The sequence below is a fragment of the Nematostella vectensis genome, chromosome 13 (genome assembly GCF_932526225.1).
Source record: "Nematostella vectensis chromosome 13, jaNemVect1.1, whole genome shotgun sequence".
Taxonomy (NCBI): domain Eukaryota; kingdom Metazoa; phylum Cnidaria; class Anthozoa; order Actiniaria; family Edwardsiidae; genus Nematostella; species Nematostella vectensis.
The window spans coordinates 8,138,501-8,157,197 of record NC_064046.1 but is presented as its reverse complement, the minus strand read 5'-3'; the positions used below and the strand labels follow the sequence as shown (position 1 = coordinate 8,157,197).

Genomic DNA, 18,697 nt, shown 5'->3' with positions numbered 1-18,697 from the left:
GCCGAGAAGCGGGGCAGAGAAATGGGATTTTTCGGATTGATTTTACATTTCCCTTTATTCGAAAGTCTCATCAAATAACGCAGAGATCTACTGAATGCTTATTATTTACCCGTTATCTTAGGAATTTGGTTGGTTTGTCTTCCCTTCATAAAGTTTTTTTTGCTCAGTTGCATTTATAAACAAAGCCTTACAGTACAAACGCCAGGCAATGGGATTTGGGCTGTTTGAATATCTTTTGCTTTTCCAGGTGGGGGCTAGTTTGATTATCCGAATTCTTTTATTATCAAATGACAAACTTCGAAAGCCATGATAAGCAAACCCCGTAAAATATCGGATCATAAGTCGTCATACTTACCAAATAATTCTTTGATATCGCCATCGTATTCGCCGTAAAAATCGAAGAAGGAGCTTTCAACATTATCGGAAACACAAGGAAGTGCGAAAAATCCTGGTGAATCGCGGACTGCCAAAGGTAGCCCAAATCTTGGTTTCCACAGAGTCCGTCCAAATCGAAGCTGGAAAGGCAACGCATAGACTACTAATTGACGATGAGGGGAGGGGACGTGAGATTTCGTTTCCAAGATGGCGACGGTTTGTTCCACAGGAAACCCAAATCGACACGATGACTGAAATTAGTGTTGCCCTCGCTCCCTGCGCTCGCTCGAGCAATAAGGTGACTCGGCAGCCAGCCTAAATATTCTTTTAGTTTATTAGTCTAGTCTTTTAGTCAACATCTAGTACCAAAAAGCATAGCTTTACATTTGGCTTATTGAATTCAATCGTTAAAAATGCAAAAGAAATTGAAGGAAGGGCGATGCAAATGCTTTCTTTTCTTCTGGTCCTATAGCTGCTAGGATGACAAAATGGCGGCTTAAAAGGCCACATACCTTGTAGTGGAAGGGTTTGCCCAGCAGGTCTTTAGGCTCGTCAACAAAATAGTCCTCGTCAAGAGATTTTCCTGTTTGTGTACACGGAGAAACGTTTACGAAAATGGACGCTTCCTCCGAGCCCTGTGTAACACAATAATAAAATTGAATAGAACGCTCGCTTAAAATTAGGATGTAGATTGAGGTTTATTGGGTAGATTCCAGAGTAAGTTGCATAATGCTATATCCTTCTACATTAATATAATCTGAAGGTAAGGGGTTTATCTGAAGATCCTATTGTATTTGAGAGCGAGGCTTTGGTTGGTCAGAGTCAATTTACAGTTGTCTAAAACTCCTTTCACGTTAAACCTTGAAGCTACAAGCACTGGCTAAAATAATCTTTTGTTCGCGAACACGAACCATCGACATGATTAAGTACTGGTTGTCGGCTACATTTACCCCTGTAAACATAGGTTCAAGGGCCCTACCAGCTTTGTCTACTTTCTTCTTGTAAAGGGTGTGCCATTCACCTTGTAATCAGTAGCAGTTAGCTTATCATCAAAATCGAGGGCGTATGCCAAACTCTGCAGGAACACATTCGCTGTGCCAATCAGCACGTCCTCAGGGGGTTCCCAGAAAGGGTCCTCCTCCTTTGGAACGTTGATATCTTCGCTGTCCATGAACTTCTGATACATCTCCTATAAAAGCAACAATGCGAAAGAAAGTAATTTAAAGAAGACCAAGCACGCCGCAACTTTATGCTCCCGCTCAACGCCAAGTGGCTCAAAGAATCCATTTCAATCGGCTAATTTAAGCAAGTAACTAAGATGTTATAAATCAAGTATTGTCAATAACGTATCATACTTCATTCATAGATTGTTATTCTGAAGTTTCCTTGCGAATCAACCATTGTTGAATATAGGATTAAACACAATACGCATGAAAAGTTAAACTCTAATTAAAAAAAATCATAAAATTTTATGTTTCACATACCTGCATCAAGAATCTTCTGTTCAGAAATTTGCCACGATCCCACAGCCAGACATTTTCGTTCAACAAATTCTTCATCTTAACCATGACCCTAAAATAAACAGCAGGGTCAAAACGTGCTAGCGCTAGGCGGGGCGTTCACAGGTACGCACATTTACTAAAGGTTTGAAAAGCATACTGGCCGGGTTCAGGTTAAACACTAACTATATGTATACACTAACTATATGGGTTTGATTTAGGTAGGCCACAGCATATTGTGGTACAGGTTACTACGGTGTTTACAAATCAAAGAAATACTGTATAGGCATTACAATAATGTTGAGAAAATGAATAAGGACTAGGATTAGGTAAAGTAACGGTAGAAATTTTAAGCAGGAGGTAATTTCCCACATTAGGTAAAATTTCAATGTCATGTTATATTTCATTATATGGAATTATATGAATTATAGCTTAAAGTCATTTAATGGATTGATTAATCATTAAATGGTTTTAGACATATTGTTTCACATTTATATTTTGTGTCCATTATATTACGATATATATTACTTTATGTTATTTTAAAGTTTATTATTATTACCACTGCTACTGCTGCTGCTCTCAAATCCACTTATTGCATCTCCAATAACGACAATACAGCGGTTAATCATTACTCAATTGTTTTACACTTACAGTCATATAGTAATGTATTCTCGAAGGGTGATTTTGTCCTCTATGGGCGCGTTTTTTTTTTACTCGTGATTCCGGAATGAGAATAATTAAAATAGAAAAAGCACACGTTCTTTTATCCCGCGTTCCCATTCCGGAATCGAATAAAGGCCATTCCACACATTTTGCTACCTGTAGCAAAATGACTCGAATGCCATTCTGAACATTCTCTACCAACCATTCCCATTCCAGAATGATAGAAAAAAAAATTGATTTTGTATGGATAAAATAAAGACGTTTAAATTAAGGCGTTTTGTTTAATAATTTACATCTTTTAAATTGTTTAGTGTTTTATTCAGACATACTTTATACCGTGTTTTATTCAGACATACTTCATACCGTGTTTTATTCAGACATACTTTATACCGTGTTTTATTCAGACATACTTTATACCCGAGAGGATGCTGCCATCAAAGCCTTGGCTGAAGAAGGATAGAAGTGAGAGAAAACAGAACTAGAGTTTGAATAAGTGAAGGGTTAGAACGGCAGAGTTCATAATTAACCATATTCCTCCTGAACCACCCTCGGCCGCCCTGAAGTAAACAAGAAAGCCACAAATATGGAAAACAAAATAAGAAAAGTAGCTAAACTCGGAATAAGCAAAGCAGAAAAGTCAGAATTAACCCTATTAGTCCCATACCACCCTGGGCCGCCCCAAAACTATAGAACCCCCTAGAATCCTTTGCACCAACTTTATTACACGCACGGCTAAATCAGTATGTCTTGTGGGTCCTTCTAAGTAACAATCAGCGTTTACCATTTACACCGAAATTCCGAAAATTTCACAAGGAACTTAAATGGAACACTGATTTTCGGGACGTTCCAAATGGGAAATCCAGACTAAAAAGTTTTTTTTTAAAAGAATCCCAGTTTTGACGATTTGGGAAATGTCGTATCCATCTTCGGTGCGGCTCAGTTTGCGTCATGTAAAGAAAGACGCTGCACCTAGGAAGTATATTTCATTGTTGTCATACAAAAAACCTCAAAATTGTCGTCAAGAACTTCTTGGATACATAAAATTAAACTGGTTGGATTCAGCGCCATTTTGTTTCCCTCCACAACACAGGAAACCCATTTCAAATATTCTTATGCAAATAAGAAAAAATGGAACGTTTTATTCCATGACGTTCCATTTATCACTGGTGCAACCAAACGATTGTTCCGTAATTTACGTGTAAATGGTTAACACCCAATGTTACGCAAATGTGAAACTCAAAAATAGCCAGAGTAAATCAAGCAAATCGAAAAGAAGACAGCAGAGAGAAGAAAACAAGAGATACTAAATTCACTACGAAGGAACCCGCCTTTTAGATCCCCTTACTTGGTTCCAGTTCCAATATTTCCTTGCGCAGCTCCAGATACGAGAACAACCTCAAACGTTCTAGAATAAAAAAAGGTAAATAACATTATTTACCTACGCCTTACTAAGCCTAGAAAACTACTAAAAGCATAAGAAAATTCCAATATAACGCAAAATTAGCAAATAAAAAATGACCACGTTCAAAGTGTTCAGAGACGTGTTGTCTATTCCTCACCGAATGGAGTCTATGCCCAAATACGGTACTATTAGTTGCGGCTTACGCCCATATACATACACTTACTTCTGCTTGTCCAGCTCTTCGCTGACTGCGTTAATTTCACTGACCAGCGGTAGCAGTTCAAGAACCTGCTCCTGCGCAAGCTGTTGCTCTGTTGAAAATGTATTTTTATTTAAGTTGCGCTCAAAATAAAATGTTTCAGCGTTCTGAGTATTCAGAACTGAAGGATGGGGGAAGGCGTGATAGCTGCAAGCCGAACAGCATATAAAACCTGATAAGGCGTCGAAATAGTAATATGAAGTCACCTGAGACCTCTGGCGTGGCCCTGCCCAGACCCTCACGGAAAAGTACAGGATACTCGAAAAACTAAGTGCTAACAGAACGCTAACATAACGGCGGGTTAAAAGAACGCTAACAAAATTGGGTTAAAAGAAGTAGAGCAGAATCTAACCTTTGGTCTGGCCAGAACCAGAGCCTGTAGAGAACCCTTTTGCTTCCGCGATCTCTTTCTGCGCGAAATCCCAGTCCACCCTATCTGGACTTCCCTCGTTTTTCTCCTTGTTCTTGGGGTTGAAGAGGTAGTACATGTGATTTGAACCTGGTAGTAAAATTATACAAAATTTCAATTGAGCGTTTGTTGGCGTTTGGATATGTCGCTTAATATTAGTAGATATTATTAGCAGATATTAGATATTATTTGGCATGGTTTGCCAAAGGGGCCAAATCGCTGTACCAATAATAGGGCATAAACTGAAATCAATTAAAACGTTGACTGGCGTATGATATTGTGGATAACAACTGCAGAAGTCAGGGCCAAATGGACCAATTGGGCTTCACAGCTCAATTTCCAAAACCGTAAAGCGGGTTAAAATTAGATGTATAGCTTTCACTTATTTTGAATTTTTACAAAATTGGTATCCTTAGAGTGGCGGGATCTCACCCTACCTTAACATGCAAAAACTAAAAGTAAACTTACCAAATAAGATGCGGTCCATGTGTTTGAGAGGGGTCTCTCCCGTCAGCGGAAGTCCGTTGACTTTTGTCTTGGCCCCAGACGTTCCAGGTTTAATCGTGATCTCAGAATCCTTTATGGTGATCACTGCATGCTGCTTCTGAATGCTAAAAAAACATCAATGAAAAGGGGGACTGTGAAGGCAGATCACCATGAATGACGAAAGCGAGCTCTTAGCTAGTAAAGGTAAGCAAGTAGGGAAGGAAGAAGAGGAATTGTTCTTCCTTCTCCGGGTCCTTCTCAGCGTCCTTGAGTCCCCTTTGCGCTAATTTGCACATTCGCTATAAACATCCCTTGGCCTTTAAGCATAAACAACATGCCACTACTTGAACGTACGTAGTTTAAGTCGTCTATTGTGTGACCTACTACGCGAGTCAAAACACATTTTTTTCGTGTTTTTCTATAAATAGTCTTACCTCAGACCACTAAACACAATACTTGGCTGGGGCTCTGCCTTCTTATTTCCAATGGTGACCTCCTCTGCAGAGCAGAGGTGAGAAATTAATCTGTTAGTTCTTAGAAAAATCTTCCAAGATCCAGGTATCCAAACGCGGAATGCAAACAGTGTGGGCTATTGACAAGAATATTTTAAAATATAGATTCACTAGAAATATCATCACGTGAACTGTTGCCATGCTTTGTTCTACTATTCAATACTTCAAATTCCATAATATGTCACTAACACCAGAAACATTTCATGACAAAGAAAAGGATTGCTAGATGCGCTGAGCTGAGAAACAGAGGGGTTGACAAAAAGAGGGGTTACAATTTATGGGATCACCTTGTTCAATAAAGTGCTTGACAACACCAGACAGCAAAGGGTCCTCGTTCAGGTTAACAATGTGAGGCACAGAATTCAGTTTTTGCTGCATTTCCTGCACTTCACTGCTGGAACCCTCATCACGTGATTGTTGCAGCTAAAAAAAAGAAACATTTCTTAAACAACCTTAAGCAAATCTCCATTCTTTGCACAACTGCTTCTACCAATGTACACGTATTAATGTGTACGTATTTCAAAATAACTTAAAGAATTTTTGACATATTTTGTCAAACTTGACTGAGGATGGTTTAAGAGAGCGGAAACCTAGCATTGTCTAGGAAAAATGCCCATCAATTATATTTCATGATGTCATTTTGCATGGCCAATGGTTATTCACAATCTAACCCGTGTCGTTAGCCTTTTTGCGCATTTTTATTCACTCTTCACGCGCTCTCTCTATATATATTTCTGATGAAACCTCACGGAAACAGTTGCTACGTAGGCTTTACTGATGCACCCCTAAAATGATCATACGGCGATTCTCTAACTATGTACCTTATCATCCCAGCTCATCATACTTTCATTGTTTATCGCCAGCTGGGCTTTTATCTCCTCCTCCATCTGTTTTCTCATCCTTTCAATTTCTGCAGATAAATTAATCATTTCAGTTGCCACATCAGACATCAAATTGTTTTACATACATGTAGCATCACTCAAATATCTTATTGACTGTAATCAAATACACTCTCGCCACTAGTCTATATAAACAACACTATACAACCAAAATAATTGCGGTTCATAAACAAACAGCTCGTCATATCATAACTGTTACTGTCTATACCGTCACTATAGCCATCGCCATCAACACCAGCAGCACAAAGCTCCGTAGCCAGCATTTTGAGCAGGTAGGGGGTGGAATAGTATTAACCAATTTCTCTTAGTTGTATTGTCCTAGCTTGTCCTATTTATTTTCTTTCCTTTAAGCAGACCTTTCAGTAAAGCGGGTAGTTCTCCCGATTCCCCTCCCCCCCTGGTTAAAAGGCCTGCAGTATTCCCATCAAAACTATGGCCAATAACGCATCATTAACATCACCATTACCATCAACATCATTAACACGATCACCACAATTATGATTATCATCATCATCATAATCATCATACATCATACATCAACATCACTTCTCACCCTCTGGGCTCATCCCTGCTGCTGAAAGGGGAATTCCTCCTTCCATGGACTTTTTTAGTCGCTCATTCTCCTCTTTGAGTTCTCGGATAAGTTTGTCCATAGGGTTCTCATTGACAACTGCTTTGTTCTTGATCTTCTTTGCTCGATCAGCATACCTGTAAGATTTGAGAATGAAAACCTCAAGGTCAAGTACATTACACTCAACGCAACATATTTTCCTGTTATTTAAATTCAGATTATTAAATTATTAAATTAATCTGATGAAATGAAGGGGAAACAATCTACTTGATTAATTTTGAACGCATTTGCATTGAATACAGCTCATGGATAATACGACATTTGAACTAGGCCATAGTAGCTCCCACTGGAACATGCTTAATGGTTACTGAATTAGGACAACATTATATTTTCTGTTGCATTTTGAAAAATATAGTACGGTCCCTACTAGAAACTAATCACAAATGCAACCCTTTAGTCCGTAACTTCAAGTCCTGAATGCAATGGATCCTGGGAGGGTGAGCTAGTCCTTAAAGCCCAAGAACATCCCAATGACATTTATTCAGAGTGCCTGAGACTCACCTAAGGGTACCGAGCGTCTCATCATAGTTGATGTCTGCTGGTGAGAGCGCAGCAATCATAATAGTCTTACTGTTTCCTCCCAAGGCATTCTGCAGAAGCTTGGTCAAGACAGAGTCACGATAAGGCACAAGCACTTTCTTCTTCCCCAGAGACAAGTCTGCAAGGGCAGAGATGACATTTCCCAAGGCAGAGAGGGACTTGTTGATGTTAGCTCCTTCCTTGAGGCGGTCACCTGTGGCGCCAGTGCTGTCAGCTCTTTCACTGCCTGTGGTTTTCAAAAAATATGTCAGAATTTAAGTATGATCCATAATGAAAAATGTGCATGTAGCTACTGCAACAAGTATTTATTTCACAATATTTCTACGTTTTTTTAGTATTATCAAACTAAAAAAAGTTTTGATAAACAGTAAAAGAATGCCACGTATTGCAAACTCTTTATAAATCAAAAACTTGATGTAAAGTTTATTGATCATAAACAGGAATTGAATGGAATACAGGCATGTTTGTGTTTATTCAACCAAGAATTGTTTAACAATCCCCATAATCTTTTGATGTTTTAGATATTTTATTCTTTATAAAGTGATTATAGGCTGGCACTTTGTAATTATCATATCCCAAAGTGTATCTGTGGTCTAATTTTCCTAGTAAACCCCGCGGCCAATCTTACTTGTTTCCTTTTTTCTTCTTCTGTGTGATGACATAGTTTCTACTCGCACATGCACAGTAGCTACATAAAGTCACCATCAATAATTGCCTTACCTGCTAAATCAACCAAGTTAATGATACTACTCTTCTTTGTTTCCTGACCACTTTCATTCTTCATGATCTGATCAAAGGCTATTGTCACCACTGTGTGGGCGCGGGAACTGGTGGCATTCATTTGAGTGGCTGCAACAGTTCGATTGGCAGTTCCTGCAAAGAGGCATAGAATAATTTGTGATAAAAAACACAGGATTTCATGTGCCATAGCCTGATGGTAGCACACTGGAAATAACAGAGAACAACAAAGGCTGTGGGAACATGAGCCCCTCCAAAGGAGTTAGAGGGATGGAAATAAGAAAAGATCCACTTTTGGCTGTTAAGGGGGGAGGGGTTGCACACTGGAAATAACAGAGAATAACAGGGAACATGAGCCCCTCCAAAGGAGTTAGAGGGATGGAAATAAGAAAACATCCACTTTTGGCTGTTAAGGGGGGAGGGGTTGCTTGTGCTCAGTGCACCCCCTAGCTTGCCTAGCTGTTATGAAAGTTATACGATGTCTCACGCCAAAACAAGAAAAGCTTTTCAGGTACAACATTACAATTTCTAAAATTACATTTCTCATCAATCATCACCGATAATGTGTCAAAGAGGAGCAATTTGAGTAACAGAAAGGTTTGTGTCTATCTTTAAATGAAATGTTTCACACTATACCTTCTTCAGTCCTTCTTTCAATTTCTTCGTAGCTGCCCACAGCGACTTTCTTCAAGTTTTGGACGTAAAATGAGCCTTCCTTGGGATTTTGACGCACCTACGCACACAAGAAAACATTCAGGCTGACAAATGTTTGGTCACATGTAAGCAACAGGTGATGTAAGAGATCAGGAAACTCCATGATATCAAATCCATATCTCTAAAATGTTGAATCATGAACAATACAATTTTATAATCATTTTAAAAGACAGGTGTAGCAAGGGTATATCCAGCAAGAGGCAGAGAGCATAATGTATTAAACATACGAGGGGTAAATATTTTTTGGCTCCCATACACCTCTTCTAGCTTTTCGATTAGATTTTTTACTCTATATTGCGATTGCTTTGAGAATAAGTTGGTATGCTTGTTTTGTTTTTGTGGAAGATGTTTTCGGACAGGACTATGATTATTTGTGCAGTATTTAGGAGCTGTCTGTTCAACCAAACAAGCATAGTGCTCACCTGTAAGCCTCCTTTGGGGTTGTTCTTGCACAGCAAATCACGCACTTGTTCATTGTAGATCTCCAACATACTGAATGAAACTTGGTATTTCTTAGGGAAAAAAGGACACACATGAAAAACAACCATTGGAATTACTATGAAAAAAATAAGTCCCTGGAAATTTTCCAGGTTTTGCAATGAAAACAACAAATTCTGACTTGTAGCTTGGGTGTGTGCAGGGAGCATGCACACCTCTTAGCTGCTGAAATTTGATCTTTCTTATTCAAGAATTGCCAGACTTCACATTTTCACAAAATATCTATACCTGTTACCCAGTTTAGCAAATACTGGCTATTTAATGGAATTTGCCAAGATTTAACTGAATCTAAGGCTCTGTGACATGAAACATGTGAATGAAAATTTTCCTAGTCATTTTCATGGGTGCATAGAAGATATACAGGATACTGAACAAAGCATGAACACATCCAAGATGATTATACTTTTTTTTCTTTTTGATGTCATGACACACAAAAAACATTATAATTAATTAATTAATTATTATTACAAAAAGTAAAAAAAAAAAAAACAGCGCTGTAGTGGGATTCAAACCCGGGATGCTGTGGTCATAGACAAGTGTTTGCACCGCTAGACTAACATGGCAATACTAAGTTGACCAGTAACTAAAATTGTTTTTATAACTATTGGTATCATAATGATCAAAAAAATTTTTTGCTAGCATGTCAAATTTCAGCATATTCTTTACGCAAACAAAATCAAATACTCACAATTATTGATCACCCTACTGTCATATAATGTGTTTTATGCATGTTAACATTCTAGAAAGGCACAAAATGGTTATTCGATGAAGGCGGGGGCCATGTATTTGTACAAGTTTTGTTTGATATTTACTATTTAGTTTAGTTGATTGGGAAGAATTATGAAAAAACAATTTGTGGAAATCTATCTTCTATTTTGTCCTTCAAACAGAGGCTTTATTCTTACTACCCTGCGACCAGAGACCCAGAACCTTTACCTTATGTTTCTCGGACTTAAAAGTCGCAGTTTTACTATACGCTCTTTCAGCACAAATTCCAACAAAAAACGCAAAAACCCAGAGACATGAATCAGCAAGAACTACAAGAAAGAGAATTAAACGCTTTGCTAGCATTTTACTTGTTTTGTTTGCAAAACAACTTGAATTGGACTGAACCTTAGAAGATCAATTGACGTTGGTGACGAAGGTGCATGCTCAACCCACATGGAAGACATGAAAATACTAGCTTATATATATTTTACGGAATCACAAAACAAATGACCATAGCGTACATGCTCGTACATGCTTCACATTCCCGAGTTAAAAATAAAGATCTTATCTAGAAGTAGAAATGGTGGAAAAGCCTCCAAGGGGAGGTGCAAGACACATGCAAATTACAAAAAGGTGTCAAATAAGTTGACTCTAAGATAAGTAAAGCACTGTTTTTTTTTTTTTTTGGGGGGGGGGGGGGGGGGGTCAGCCAACCCGAGTCATGCCCCTTTGTCAATCCAGCAGCAAATGTAAGTCATGGCTTAGTTAATCACAATACAAAGGAAAAACTTATCAAGCATCGCCCCTTAACATGGTGTACTTGACTTTCTATATGTTATATTATTGAGACTTTGGTTTCAGTTACATTGTACTTACAACAGTTGCATCAGTGTTAGTTGCCATTTGCTTGAAAAGCTCATCACATGTAATTGGAACAATCCCCCTGGGTGGAGAAAAACATGTTGAACAAATTAATCGAATCAAGAAACATGTTTCAGGATAGTCACAGAAAGATATTGATACAAAAGTTGTACGCTATAAAAGGGATAGCTCCCTTTTTCACAAATTGTCGCCATTCACAGCTAGACTTAATTGAATGAAGCCCCCTGAAACTGCCAGAAGAAACATAGCAAAAACTAAAGCCATACAACACTTATAAGTACTAGAGATTGTTAAAAAACTACATCAGGCATATTCGGGATGGTGTCAATTCTCTACAAAAACCAGAGCAAAAAATGTAATTTAGAAATTGAACACAGCGTGTGCTCTTTCAAACTAAAAAATAAAACTCAAAAACAGTGTGTGCACGCTTATTTGAAATGGCATCATTCAAGTGCACAAGCGAACAAACAACATATTTTCAAATTTCATCACTTCAAAACCTAATAATCCTCTGTTATTATTGGTTTTCTTAAAAGAATAGTTCTAATCAATAGATAGAATGATTTTACTTAAATTGGGTGTTTTCAGCCAATGTTCAACACTATCATAGCTTTCTGGCCTTTCTCTACAGAACTCTGCACTCAGTGAAGTCAAATGACGAATGACAGCTTGCCTAAGGCAAGCGCATAGGGCGCATTCGTGTTTAGTGTTGTATTAGAAGGCTAGTCAAAATCAAACAAAATAAGAAATTTAAACAATAATCCAGGTTTATCAAATGACCTTAGATCTTTCAGATAAGGGTAAATACAATACTGTGGCTTGAACGTCTCACATATTGTACTGTGTACAGAAGCCCACATACAGTGCCTGACCATAACTAACTCGTTAACCCAACATCTGACAACACAAAATGAAATCTAACCATATTATGTTCAGCTGTAGCAGATGACTTACTTGTTGACCCCATAGCCGACCATAGAATATGATTTCCCTGCCCCTGTCTGACCATATGCAAAAAGCGAACAATTGAAACCTGAAATTGATGCAAACAATGATAAGGTTGTTATTTTTTTATATCAAAATTAGCATGACAACAAGAGAGTTAAAGTTCTTAAAAACTTTCACTTATCTCAATCTAGCCAAAAGAAAGCATATAGATAAACTTTCAAATTATGCAAAGGGAATTGAATTTGATTGAAATTTGAATTTTCTACAGATCTTTGAAATTTTTTCTGGCAGCGTGAAAGGGGATTGAATCGAGGGAATGATTCAAAATTTTGGTGGGAAAATCTAAAACAACATATTTTTCTGAAATCCGTTAAAATTCAGAGATATATGAATTATACGAAATTATGGGTTCCTGGCACTGATTTCGGTGTGAGTTTATCCAGCGGTTCAAATATGGAGAAAAACAATTGAGAAAAACACTACGACTCTTTCACCTATTTGCGATAAATCTGTCCTAAGTTTAGCCTTAAAGATGTGCCAACGTTATTTAGGATAGAGAAACCACACAAAGAACAAAGAAAGGCTATCTCTGCTTTTCTGAACAATGAAGTCAATGTCTTTGTGAGCCTTCCTACTGGCTACGGAAAGTCTTTCATTTACCAAGCAATTCAGCTATTTCTTAAAGTTCTATCCAAAAGGGCTAGGTTTTTTTTAAAAAAAATTCTCCTTTTAAGCAGCAGATCACAGCAACTCCTGCATATGTATGTGTTTGTGTTGTGCAAATCTTAACGCTCAAGTTTACTGTGAACCATTAAAGTCGAGGAGCGCTTGCTATCAACGGGGTACAGTTCGTAGTCTTTCTAAATTACTCTCCTCTAACAAAGAATGCAGGTATACATTAGCAAAATTAAAACGAAGGAATGTGCACTTGGAAAAAGTAGCAGCATTATTCAGCGATGTTGGAATATTTGTTTTGCAGGACAAAACCTAAACGTGTTTCATGAGCTGAATAAGAGAAAACCCATGCACAGATGTCAAAATTAATTTATTCTAATTTATTACAATAACATCACGGAACACGATGTGTAGACACTACGATAGGATATTTTTGCAAGTAAAAAATACTGCAGAAACGTCGTAGTGCTTCTAGTGGCTCATACTCATTTCAAATGCGTGATTTCTAGGTCAGAATTATTTTGTACATCAAAGGTTAAAGTTTATAAAACCTTTCAGAGTTGATAGATTTGGTCAATATATTTATACATCTTCCTCTTCCAACTGGTATGTGGTTCTTATCCACCCTATCAAACGCGGATTCACGTGAATAACTCAAATATGTAAAATTGCGTTATTTTGGTCAACTGAAATGCCCGGGTCCAGTCATTTGTGACGTAGATCAAGATGAATTGTTTTTGCATTGTGCGTGCACGCTGCATTTTCAATCAAGAATAGCGACATTTTCATATGGGTGCACTGTTTTTGAAACTTATAACAAAACAATATTTTCTTTTTTTCGCATTTAATTCTCTGTTCTAAATAATTCTAGTAGCATTGCAAAAGAAAACACTTTGTCACAGCCATCTCTGAATTTTAACTGATTCTAGGAAAATATGCTGTTTTAGATTTTCCTGCCAAAATTTGGAATTATTCCCTCGATTCAATCTCCTGCCATGGGGCCAGGAAAATTTTCAAAACTTGGTAGAAAATTCAAATTTCAATCAAATTCAATTCCCTTTTCAGAATTTGAAAGTTTATCTATGCTTTCTGTTATGGTTCTGGTAACTCAACCTTTTAATAGAGCTTCTAGCTTTGTGTGTACCATTCAAGATGGCAGGTTCTAGCACATGTGTTTATGCTAATTAATGGATACCACAGGGATACCATGACATCAACCTTTTTCCTAAGTAAACTATTACAATCAATGTTCAGTGTCTCTAAACTGATAATGCTAATCAGGTATAGCAATGTCCAAAATTAACAGTGTATCAAACAGTAGCAAGACAAAATAAGTGTTGTAAAATCATGCTTGCTTAAACATATCAAGTGTTCTACAAGCTCAGTCTGTCAGGCGGCTTGATGTTTCGAGCTGAGCGACGCAAAGGCTGGGGGCTTGCGATGATGGGAGGCTCTACTGTAGCCTTTCCTGCTGCGAGGCTCGGACCATCACTGGATGTTGACTGTGCTGTATCACCATCAACAGGAATATCTCGATGATAGGTAGGCTTCTCAGCAGGTACCGCTGATGGCCGTAGGTGTTTCCGATTCCTTCGATGACTTGACCAGAGTCAATTTGCAGATTCACTATGGCTTGGGTTTCGCCCTTAACAATACTATCAATTGCAATCGAGTTGTAATACAATTGGGATGCAGGGGGCTCTTGAGAATCACTTTCATCAATGGTGTGAATTTTCTTGCTAAATTTCCCCTTGTTGGGTTTCCCCTTGTGTTGGACTTTAGATGGTTGGGGCTTGCTTTTAGATTTACTCCTCAAGAGCCCAAGTAGAGGATAACTCGATTCCTTCGTCTCCCGTCCAGATAAGAACATAGCTAACTTTCTCCGGCTCTGATTTTTCCTTCAGTGGCCCGGAAAAGTACAGCTCGCAAGTAGGTCTGAATTTCTTGAAGGCTTGTGGGAGGTCTGTGGAACTCCAATCCATATGAGGACTCGGAAGACCAGCGAGTTCGGCAATATTTCGACGATTTTGACAACAAATGGAGTTTAACACATTGACCCCTCAACCGGCCTGTACCGGCTTTGGGAAGTACCCACAACCCAAAAAATTCATAAATTCAAAATAAACACAACAAGATGAAGATACTCAGGCATCAGTCTAAGGGATAAATGGTCTGCAGGTATGCATCCAACCAAGGTGTTGGCATCTACTCTTAAGCCAAATAATAGCACAGGTTCTTTGACAAATCTCAAATCGAACAAGGAGAGAAAAGCAGAATCACCCCTCTCAATAAAACGCTCAAAATACCACACAAGGGAGAGAGATCAGCAAACACAGCTCAAGACACAAATAGATACCTTTATTCTGATCCTCCAGGTACATTTCCTTGGCCTCAAAACACAATGTCCATTCCTTGAAGGATTGTACAACCACGAAAATATCTTTACGTATTGCTAAGCATTCTGGGAGATCCAGGGGAAAATTCACGAGGGGAGGGCCAGTCAACACTCCTCTCCCCAAAGTCAGATGGTTTTTTATAAGTCTTCTCACCCCGAAGCCAAACAAATCAATTCCAGGTCATACAGACCCAGAATAGCAGTGTAAACAATTTTGGAATCAATTTGGTTTCAGAAAAGACAGCATTTAGGAGAGCTGTGGTGATTCATTAGAAAATCATTTTCTCATTCGGGCAAAGCCAAACAAGAAAAAATCATCATGAATCCACCTTTGCTTGCATCTATCCATAAGCAAAGCACTCAATTATACCCCAAAAGACTTCATGATGTCCTGAGACACTCTCCTAATATGCTCATAGCTGTATTTTTGATGAAAAATACAAGCAACTATCAACTTGTGCTGGCTTCAGCACAACGACGAGAGATTAAAAGTGGGGACCGCAAAGCACTGTTGGAAAGCTTGGATACCGCTGGCTAGGTGCAGCTGTGTTTGACTTTGACGGGCTGTATAAAACTCAGAATAGGGGGGGAGGTATCTGTTTTCAGTCTGTTTTTTGTAAATTCAGCTCCAAAAAAGCCAGGAGTCAATGGGTTAAAATACCGACCAGGTATTCCGGTGTGTTTCCGCTTGCTCTGCCTTAAATCCTGGCTTCTGACACCATGTTATGGTTCTAGTAACTCAACCTTTTAATAGAGCTTCTAGCTTTGTGTGTTCTAATCAAGATGGCGGGTTCTAGCACATGTGTTTATGCTAATTAATGGATACCACAGGGATACCATGACACTTTCTTTTGGCTAGATTGATATAAGTGAAAGGTTTTAAGAACTTTAATTAAATAAACAGTTTAAGTAAAATCCCTTAAACTTGACCCTCTCAATAGAATTTCCCCAATATTGTTTGTTATGTTTAGCATATAGTTTTTGTTTTTCCTGTTAACATGTAATATGTAAATTTCGGGACCGGTTTACAGGCGCTAATTGGAAAACTGTGCCAGGTCTAGTCAGGTGACTAACCGGATTAGAAACCTTTATAGAAATAGCTTTTACAGATCATTTGCCCAGGGCTTCTTTTTTTCTCGTGCACTCCCTGTGTGCCCAATCTCTGCGATGCCCTGGGTCCCCGAGGATGCAAAGACACATGATTTATGCAAGTCTCAGGGTTTAGATGGGAACCACCATTGAAACTATTTTTAAAACAGGCAATAATATGTAATATGGTGATATGGCTCAGACAAGTGCATCTTATTGATTTTGGAAACAATGTCACGGGTAACAATGTAACAAGTAAGAAAATATGACAAAATGTAGAAACAGCTGGCATAAAAAAAAATTATTTGGGTAGATTTGACTACCAACTGAAAGTTAACAAACACATTATGCAAACAGAGATTAGATCAGTTCTACTGATGGCACATATCAAATTTAACAGATCCTTTCATGATAATAGGTAGTAACAATGTGAAAATCAATGAAAACCCAAAGTAATGAACAGTTGGTTTGTTGACAATATGAGAGCAAATAAGCCAGAAACTAAATGCTGAATAGGAAGCAAGAAAAATAAGGACCAAAATCTTGAATGCAGCTCAAATATTGACACAGATTTCATGTAAAAAAAAAAAACTACTAAAAATGTGCATGTGAAACAAGCCAAAAGCAATAGCTTTTTCACAAAGATCTGAGCCAAAAACTTGCACCAGCAACTTTGATTTAATGAAACAGAACAAGCCCCTTTTTTAGACTGTTGTTTTTGGTCTTTTAAACAGAGCAGGTAACTGCAGCAGTTTTTGAGCAGTTATAAATTCAACCTGTACATTGTAAAAGTGGCCTAATTAACTACTTTTTTCATGGAGATACTTTACACTGGGTTTCAAGTCACCAGTTGAATGGGTTTTTGGCAGTAGAGTGTAATTTACAATTTTACACACATTTCAGTTTATCCATGCTACAAAATCACAAGAGTAAAGCAAATATTTAGAAAAACGAATGCAAAAACCGTACAGACAGCTTGTAGGTTGGGTACGTTATTACAGAGGATTGACAATGACTTGAAATAATAATGTTAAATATTATACAAAAAATACAACAAAAAAAAGGACACAAACATAAACGAATTTCCAGTGTCCATGTCCAGCGTCTGGATGAAGGCGTTTGAAGAGCCATAACGGATTTACTTCCAGTTAATTTACCGTCAACGCATAATTTTAATTAAAATAAATTGTAAGCAACGATCTATAACATAAATCAGAAGCCGGATTAAAGCAATGTCAACTATGGACGTTAAACTGGGAAGTTAAACCTGTCCATTTTTTTTTTTGTTAGAAAGACGCTTTATTTTCGATTATATTACTATTTACTGACCTTCAAATGCATTTCTCAGTACACCGGCCCCCAAATCATCGAATACTTTCCGCTGGTCTGCATACTTTGGGTCTTCAGGATGTAAGTAACCGTTTTCGTCTTCGCGGAACCCATCGTGAGACCTATCGTAATCAGAAAAGACTGACTTTTGAGTTTTGCGGGAGGTAAATTAAAACTTTTACTCCCAGCGGGTTGAGATGTCTTTGTGTGGTAACGTTGCTAATACAGTCGATGTTACTTCCTCCTTGAAACACCCGATAGATACATTTTTATAATTTATTTGAGCCTAAAGGACTTGAGAAGAAGTGAATTGACCTTATCTACGATAACAACGTGTCGTATACTCACCAGTATGAGAAATCAAACGTGAACTACAAGCAAAAGAAATATAAACATGAGTTAATGCAGAACCAAACATAGACACGGCGAGCTAAAACCGGATACTTTCACAAGTTACAAAAAGTACTAAATTCTTACCTCTTTCGGGGGTGCATCTGTCAAAATTCAACCAGAAGGAGAGTTGGGTTAGTTCTCTAATAATCTTCCACAATAAAGGCGTTGAAAAGTCATAATTATGTAAGATTAGCTCACATTCCAAAAACTCTAAGTCTATTTGTGCAACTTACTTGGATTCTCAGGGTCTCTAATTTGAGTCAAAGCATCTATCATATCGAGACATACTTTGGAGCCACGGTCCTTCTCCCTGTTGAAAATACCCCAAACTCAAAGCCTGCTTTGTGGTAAAGAAATTGCTAATAAACTTTCTAAGTAATCGAATAATTTACCTCGAGTTGAACGGTCGAACTCGCACGGCGACTTTAACTCTAAAGGGAAAAATAAATCACTCAAAAGCGCTTTGAAAAATGGACTTCAAATTATACATACGATTCGCCAGACATGTTGTCAGTGAAGGCTGTTAGCCTCGTTGCTCTACCCTTACTGGTTTAGTTCTATCCGGTGTTATTTTTTGTAGTTTGTACGAGTTAATGTTCGGTCTGGCTCAGACCGCGGAAATGGCGATCTGGGAATTATGCCGAACAGGAGGG

General features: G+C 38.1%; 1 protein-coding gene across 2 annotated transcripts in view; it reads right to left on the bottom strand.

Moving 5' to 3' along the window:
• The window catches only part of LOC5507047 (kinesin-like protein KIF28), a 22,876-nt gene extending 4,179 nt beyond the window's left edge, over nt 1–18,697 (bottom strand). The window contains exons 1-24 of one of the 2 annotated variants that reach the window (XM_048720668.1): nt 18,537–18,697; nt 18,437–18,475; nt 18,278–18,354; nt 18,129–18,145; nt 18,000–18,022; nt 17,652–17,773; nt 12,170–12,248; nt 11,210–11,276; nt 9,550–9,639; nt 9,050–9,146; nt 8,396–8,548; nt 7,637–7,901; nt 7,058–7,212; nt 6,427–6,515; nt 5,893–6,028; nt 5,528–5,591; nt 5,076–5,218; nt 4,551–4,697; nt 4,163–4,250; nt 3,883–3,942; nt 1,860–1,947; nt 1,397–1,564; nt 888–1,010; nt 356–515 (exon numbers count right to left, since the gene is read on the bottom strand). In XM_048720668.1, the coding sequence (XP_048576625.1) occupies nt 356–515; nt 888–1,010; nt 1,397–1,564; nt 1,860–1,947; nt 3,883–3,942; nt 4,163–4,250; nt 4,551–4,697; nt 5,076–5,218; nt 5,528–5,591; nt 5,893–6,028; nt 6,427–6,515; nt 7,058–7,212; nt 7,637–7,901; nt 8,396–8,548; nt 9,050–9,146; nt 9,550–9,639; nt 11,210–11,276; nt 12,170–12,248; nt 17,652–17,773; nt 18,000–18,022; nt 18,129–18,145; nt 18,278–18,354; nt 18,437–18,475; nt 18,537–18,550 (2,464 nt within the window). In that variant the 5' untranslated portion in view covers nt 18,551–18,697. The remainder of the gene's footprint in view (nt 1–355; nt 516–887; nt 1,011–1,396; nt 1,565–1,859; nt 1,948–3,882; nt 3,943–4,162; nt 4,251–4,550; nt 4,698–5,075; nt 5,219–5,527; nt 5,592–5,892; nt 6,029–6,426; nt 6,516–7,057; nt 7,213–7,636; nt 7,902–8,395; nt 8,549–9,049; nt 9,147–9,549; nt 9,640–11,209; nt 11,277–12,169; nt 12,249–17,651; nt 17,774–17,999; nt 18,023–18,128; nt 18,146–18,277; nt 18,355–18,436; nt 18,476–18,536) is intronic. The other variant, XM_001627663.3, reaches the window with a different exon arrangement.